The 7,374-nt window shown below is 55.0% G+C and overlaps 1 protein-coding gene across 1 annotated transcript in view; it reads left to right on the top strand.

Annotated features, from left to right (window-relative positions):
• Window positions 1-7,374, top strand: part of UHRF1 (ubiquitin like with PHD and ring finger domains 1) — a 29,179-nt gene that overhangs the window by 1,400 nt on the left and 20,405 nt on the right. The window contains exon 2 of the mRNA XM_034998655.1: window positions 8-174. Within this exon, the coding sequence (XP_034854546.1) occupies window positions 22-174 (153 nt within the window). The 5' untranslated portion in view covers window positions 8-21. The remainder of the gene's footprint in view (window positions 1-7; window positions 175-7,374) is intronic.

Raw genomic sequence — 7,374 nt, 5'->3', positions numbered from 1 at the left:
CCTTCAGCACCAGCAGATACCATGTGGATCCAGGTTCGCACCATGGACGGGAAGGTGGCCCACACTGTGGACTCACTGTCCAGGCTGACCAAGGTGGAGGAGCTGAGGAGGAAGATCCAGGAGCTGTTCCACGTGGAGCCAGGCCTGCAGAGGCTTTTCTACAGGGGCAAGCAGGTAAACCCGCCCTGCCGGCTGCCGCCCGCCCAGCACCTTTGTTCTTGCCTGGTCCAGGCATCGTACATATACTCTCCCCGCCCCTCGTCCGGTCCCGCTTCACGTCTCCACAGAAACCTCAAATGCCTGAGCCAGGAACAAAGGCTCCACTTGCAGATCGACATACCGGGCAGGAAGCTGGCACTCCAGTCCGTCGCTTTTGGGCTTTTAAGTCTGCCTCCCCTGTTTTTTTGAAGGTTCTCTCAATATAATTTCTAGAAAAGGAAGTTGGAGGTGGCCAATGGAGGACTGATGAATTTCGAGGAAGAGCCTAGAATCCATTCTCAGACAGTAGGACGGAAGGGACCAGGTTTTTCTTTGAAACATACACTGATGGCCCCACAGCCTGCACCTATTTAGAGTTTGACTCCACAGGGTCTGTTTTCGAGAAATTTGGATCAGCTTGTTCAGAGGCCGGAGATGGCGCTTGCTGGGCAGGAATTTCTGCCAGGAGCTTGTGCTTTCCTCGGGGTCTGCGGGCCCCGCTTTTCTGTGTCCTCTCTTCTTGCTCTCTCCCCGGCCCCTGGTAGTGTTTAAAATGGCCACCCTTGCTTTCTCAGCTGCCCACATTTGGGACACTTTCTCCAGGGGTAGTGGGGGGGTTTCCGCTTTTTGTCTGTGTCTTTGGTGGGGGGGGAACGGAGCATCCTACTGTGGGATTTCCCCTGGTAAGATAAGATGGCACGGCACAAAGTGTCGGTCCCGTCTGCGGGGGCCGTCGTGGAGTGGGGTGCACGGTAGGGACAGCGGTGGCTTAGGGACGGTGTCCTGGATTAAAAGTCTTCAGTTGGGCTGCGTGTGCCTGACTTTGTTGTTGTTGTGTTTTGAACTGGGTACTGCCGCCATCTGCTGTCTCCATTGAGAAATAAACGCTCTGCGCCCGGCCAGGATTTTTGGGGGCTGGGAGGATCCAGTTTGCTTAACTCGAAATGAGACCTGATGATTAACTTCTTGGGTTCGTGGTGCCCTTGGGGACCTTTCACCTCCTTCCTGGGAGAGACGCGATGACTCGAACGTCTTTAGAAGCTGAGTTCACCCGCCCTGCCTGGGGAGGGGAAGCCGGTCCCGCGGACTCATTCGCCCGCGCGGTGAGCAAAGGCAGGGCTGTGAGTAAGCTCTGCCGAGGTGCTCTCTCCCGCCGCCTCCAACGGCTCATCTTTTGTGGCATCCAGACTGACTTCGATTAGCCACTCGATCTCTTTGTTCAGCAGCAGGTCCTTTCACAGAGTTTCTGAGAACCCTCGAGTGTGCCTGCTGAGCAGTTCATGGTGTGTTTCAGAGGTGGGTCGGATGGAGTCCTCTGAAGTGGGGGGATCTGGGAGCGCCTGCCTCATGCCAGGCACTGTTGTCACGTTTCCATCCGGCAGAAAAGTTGCAAGAGCCACGAACCCCCAAACACCTACCCTTAGAGCTTGCCCCTGACACTCGGCCACATTCCAGTTAGCACGGCTTTCTCTGTCCTCCTGTCTGCCCACCAGTCCGTTGTAGTTTTTGGAGTGCGTTTCAAAGTAAGTTGCAGACGCGGGTTCACGCCAACCCTGAGCACTTCAGCATGCCTGCCATTAACTAGGGTCCAGTACGGGTTTGTGGGTCTCATTTTTCTTAGGTAACACACATATATAGCGAGATAACGCACACGTCAGGCGGACCATTTGGAGTCTGGACAAATGTCTACACCCACGTAACCAAACGCCCATCTCCCTTCATTTGTAACACGAAATCCGACCCATACAAAAGCGCTTACGCCCCCTTGGAAAGTTATAAAGCCTGGTGATACCAGGAACACCTGGGGGCGGGAGACGCGCAGGGTGTACCTTTAATTGGCGGGCCATCAGCGATGAGAGTCGGAGCTCTTGGTGCTGCTTGCTCACAACACGGCTTTCACATTTAGCACAGGCTTCCTGCTTCCCCCGTGACCTCTGTGACTGCCGCCCGATCCCCTGCCTGGCGCTCTGTCCCCGCTCGGCGGCAGCTTCGTGAGGGAACGTGCAGTCGTCTCTGTTTTCCGGCCGAGGAAGCCAGGCCTAGAGCGTGATGCAACTTCCCGGGGATGCTGGCAAGGCCCTGGCCTTGGGGACGGCGAGGGTGGGGGGACAGGGTAGGGTGGGGTGGGGCGGACGGGACACGGACAGACAAGGCATACGGCGGCACCTCCCAGTGAGCCAGTGAGTCGAGTCTGCAAACAGGCTAGGCTAACAGCAATAGAAAGCAGCCTAGTTTCCAGTGGGCGGGGCAAGAGCGGTTTTTACAGAATGTTCTAGAGCGTCTTCGCAATCCTTTTCCCCTTTTTTTTCTTCCTCCCTTTTAAAGAAACATGTCGTCGCAGCCCAAGGTCTGCAGTGAGGTTGATTGAGAAGATAAAGCAGAACATAGTTGAGCCTTTCTTCAGGATATGGGAGGGTTTCGTGGCCGGCTTGTTTGGGCTGAAGAGGTTGGCGGTTATGTCGTTTGATTGGCGGAAATGCAAGAAGCCAATGGGGGCAGGGACCCAGGCCGCAGGCCCAGCCTGGGCAAGGGCAAGAGGCATCTGGCGCCTTTTTCTTGGCTGCCCATAAAAATAACAATAGCTGTCATTTGTGGGGACTCCAGCACGCTCAGGTGCCGGGCTGTGCCCTTTACATAATCTTCCCCAGGTCCCCTGCCCAGGTGGCTGCGGCCCGAGCTCCGCGCAGCTCTCGCCAGCGTGGCCGGTGCGGGGCTGGGCCCAGCCAGCTTGCGGTAAAGGCACCGTGAATCAGCTCCGGGTTTCTCCCTGTCGGCCTTGCTGACATGCGAGGCTGGCTCATTGTCTGGAATTGCCCCCAGTTGAGAGGTACTAATTTAGTAGATAATTGATATTAGGAAAACAGCGAAATCGGCTCACTGGCCTCAAAGGCCATGTTAAGGTCCGTCAGAAAGATCAGGCTGAGATGGTGCCCTGGGAACGGCCTCGTGAGGGTCACTCGTGTCCTAGCACCCCACCAATTCAGAGTGGCTTTTCCCGAGTGTGATCCCTGAATTCCCAAAGGGCAGAGCGGGGCAGCAGAGTCCTGTCCTTAGGCTGTGTGATGGAGGGTCCCCTTCCCCTGGGAGGGCTCCCAGCTGGAGGGCATGCCCTTTAAGCCAGGCGTCAACAAACCCTTCATGTAAATATTTGTGTCTGTGAGGACGGTTCACTCCTGCCATTGGAGGGGGGAAGCAGCCACAGACAGGATGCAAATGAATGGGCATGTCCCAGTCCAATAAAACTTTATTTACCAAAACAGGTGCAGACTAGACCTTCAGGCTGACTGTAGCTCGCCAGTTACGCCCTATCGTGCTTCCATCCAGCGTCCTTAGTTGACGATCCAGGTTTTACTGTTAGGAACAGCACTGCTGTGGAATGTACTAGAACAGGTCCCCTAGGGCACTGTGTTGCAGTTTTTCTGGGGCAGGGTGTGCAAAGCATTTGGTCTCAGGACTCCTTTCCCCCCTCCACGACCAGTTGAAGACCCCAAAGAGCTCTTGTTGATGTGGAGGGGTCACACGTGGCTTTGAAGTGCCGTCCACTCCACTCGCTCCCCCCAAGGTGGGACGTTGTGTTCCCTCTGCCGCATCTGGGCTCCTGCTTCGTGCAGTTTTCTTCTCTCACATCGCTGTCCTTCTGTCTTGTCTGCATGTTGGGTTGCTGCCGAGCCTGGAGGCTGAGCAGGACAGGTGGGGGGCCGGGACTACAGCCCCAGGAAGGGGGGCGGAGCCGTTTCCTGCTTCCTCCCTCTCAGCCTCCCAGCTCAGCCCAACAGGCCCTCGTCAATGCTCCCTTTCCTCCTCTAGCTGTAAGTCCTACTTGGTATGAGGCTCACTGTCCCCTCCACCTCTTGCCGAAACGGCTACGTAGAGCCGACCCAAGAACCACCACTTGCCAAACTCAGGGACGTGTGTTTCCTGCCTCTGGGCAGCACCCGGCACCCTGTAAAGTATCCCTGGAAAATGTTACGAGGGGGCAGAAAGTGGACAGAAACGGTAGACATGGCAAGCTTTAATCTCAGTTTCCAACAGGAACCAACATGCGTAGCTGTCAGATTGTATACGTGTTTACTTCGCTTTTACACGGTGCGCGTGGCCAAAAATTCCAAACGTCCAGAAATGTCCAGAAAGCATACTTGGATTAAAACAGAGAGGAAGACATAAACACTGTGGGCAGTTTTGTCTTTCGACTTGAATCTGCTGTATAGGGTTACGTGCCCCAAATCATACATATGTGTCCTATTACAGGCGGTTTGAGGGATTTTCAGTGCAAAGTTTGCTTCTACGAGTTGTCAACTTCAGGTTTAATTTTAACATCAGGACCTCTAATGTGAGGTGCAGATCATCTGTTGTGCAGTGTTTGTAGCTTTTATTAATACCGTTATTCTTGGTTGGAATTTTTGGATTTTTTTTTTTTTTTTTAAGACTTTAAGTAATCTCTGCACCCAACAACCCCGAGATCAAGAGTTGCGTGCTCCTCCAACTGAGCTGGCCAGGTGCTCGAGAACTTTCAGATACTGATAATGAATCTGAATGTAGAACACGTTGGCGTGAGGCAGGCCTGGGCCTGGCCTCTCTCCCCCACTGTGGTTCCCAAACGTTTGTGCACAGCTTTGGGCAGGCAGGGTGGAGGGATAGGGGCACACAACACACACCCTCTCCTGTAGCAAAACAGTTGTGTAGCCTTCCTGTTGACTGCAAGGGCCCTTCTGGAAAGTTCTAGAAATGGCCGCAGGAAGCAGCCAGATAAGCTTGTACCGGGAGGTAGAGCCCTGTGCCAGCCTCCCCTAGCCTGAATGCCCCCTTCCCTGCCCCGTTTGTGCCTCTGTCTGCGTTCTTGCCTCAGTAGGCCCGTTGGCTTCCTGCACAGAGCCTGTGCCTGAGCCAATCCGTAAGCTGATGGAACCTGGCTTCCTGACCCGTCGTGGATGTGAGGGGCCCGGTCATGCTCCTGGTTCCAGCTTTCCCCCTGCCTCTCCGTTGTCCAGGTGCCTTGGTTTATGCTTTATTTCCCGTCCCCTGATTTGTCCTTGTTTCCCTTGATACATGCGGGAGTCGTGTCTGCTTTGCCGCATTTCCCCGTCACGTGCACCTGTGTGACGAGGCCACGCTTTTCCCCACAGTTAAGGCTGCTGTGAACGCCCTGTGAGGTCCCTGTACGTTTCTCTTGGGCACACACGTGAGGGTCTCTCTAGCTCAGTGGTTCTCCCCGGGGGTGATGCTGCTCCTCTGGGGATGCTTGGCAGTGTCTGGGGACGTCTGTGGCTGTCACATCTGGGGGTGCTCCTGGCATGGAGTGGGCGGGGCTCAGGGATGCTGCTCAGCCCCCCAGAGTGCCCAGGACGGCCCCCCACAGAGCGATTGGGCCCGATGTCCGCAGTGCCGAGGGGATGTCTGCCTCACGAGGTGCTGGGCCCCAGGGTACATGTGTCTTGTTCATTTCTAAGGCCATTTGGCCTGCCTTCTGCTGGTTTCCTTGTCCCAGTTATACTGGGGATGCTTGTGTTTCTTCATCTTTTCAAATTAACATATTTATCGGGCGCCTGGGTGGCTCAGTTGGTTAAGCGACTGCCTTCGGCTTGGGTCATGATCCTGGAGTCCCTGGATCGAGTCCCGCGTCGGGCTCCCTGCTCGGCAGGGAGTCTGCCTCTCTCTCTGACCCTCCCCCCTCTCATGCTCTCTATCTCATTCTCTCTCTCAAATAAGTAAATAAAATCTTAAAAAAAAATTAACATATTTATCGTGAACTTATGTGTTTATAGGCTTATTTACATTTACGTATTTGTTTCTGAGTCTTAGGTGCTTAACAGTATCAAGAGGGAGGTTCAGTGATCTCTCCTATATCCTGCCTCCCACACGCCCAGTCCTCCCAGCTACCAGCCTCCGCACCCGAGTGGCACGTCTGTTACATTCAATGAACCCACATTGACCCATAGTTGACATTAGAGTCCATTCCTGATGTTGTGCATCCTGTGGGCTTGGACAGAGGGAGGAGCCTCCCGGCCCTGAAGCCAAGGTCCTCTGTGCCCCACCTTGTCAGTCACACCTCCTCCCCCAGCCCCTGGCCCGCCCCCACTGATCCTTCTGCTGTCTCCACAGTTTGGTCTTTTCCAGAATGTCACAGAGCTGGCATCATATGGTATGCACCTTTCGTGGACTCCTTTTTTTACTTTTTGAAAAAAACAACAACAACAAAACGCTTTATTGAGATGTAATTCACATGCCATACGATTCACCGCCTTCCAGCGTGTAATTCGGTGGTTTCCAGTGTCTTCAGAGTGGTGCAGTCGTCACCGTAGGCAACGCTAGTACATTTTCTTCACCTACGTACTTTTTAGTATCCCCTTCTCAGCCCTGGACAACCAGTCACCTGCTTTGCCCGTGGATGAGCCAGTTCTGGACGTGTCACCCACGTGGACTCACACCCCGTGTGGCCTTCTGTGTCCGGTTCCCTCCCTGAGCGTCGTGGGCTCGGGGTCCATCCCCGGGGCAGCGCGTGTGGGCGCCTCTGCTGTTCGTGCCGAGGGACGCCCCCGTGTGTGGGGCACACGTGTGTATGTGTCCCCCCGTCGATGGACGCTGGGTTGTTTCCACCCTTAGGCTGTTGTGAGTCCTGCTGCTGTGAACATGCGTGTGCAGGTTGACTTGTCTCTTCCTTCGCATCTGTGTCCCCTCTACCCATTGTCACCGCTGCCCTGTGTTGGCCCTGTGGGGGGGGTGGCATCGAGTCTCCCCCCACCCTGGCCTCCCCGTGGTCCGTGGGCAGGGCTGGGCACATTGGAGGTTCCCCCCTCACCCCAGGCAAAGCCTGGAGCGGGCCCTGGAAACCCCATGGCTGTAGGCAAGTGTTGGTGTGTTCAGATGCCTTTTTCTCGGGGAGTGGGGCGACCATTCATCCGATGCCCAGGTTTATGCTGAATAAACTCTAGCAGCCGCCGCAGTGAAGGGCTTTGGACCCTGGAGCTCACTTCCCTGTGACCCCAGGGGCTGCTTGCATATTGACGGCATCCAGGCCTTGGAACCAGCAACTTCTGGTAAACATTGGGAAGGAAGGAAAGTTGATTATTTGTGTCTTTGTTTCCCTTTCTCTTTTTTTTTCTTTAGGAAGCTGCTTTTGAACCGGGTAGTGCTGCCCTCAGGGGACACTGGCAGTGTCTGGGGGACATCTCTGGTCCT

The sequence above is a fragment of the Mirounga leonina genome, unplaced genomic scaffold, assembly GCF_011800145.1.
Source record: "Mirounga leonina isolate KUSES-001 unplaced genomic scaffold, KU_Mleo_1.0 Mir_94, whole genome shotgun sequence".
NCBI classification, from domain to species: domain Eukaryota; kingdom Metazoa; phylum Chordata; class Mammalia; order Carnivora; family Phocidae; genus Mirounga; species Mirounga leonina.
This window is presented reverse-complemented; position numbering and strand designations above follow the sequence as displayed.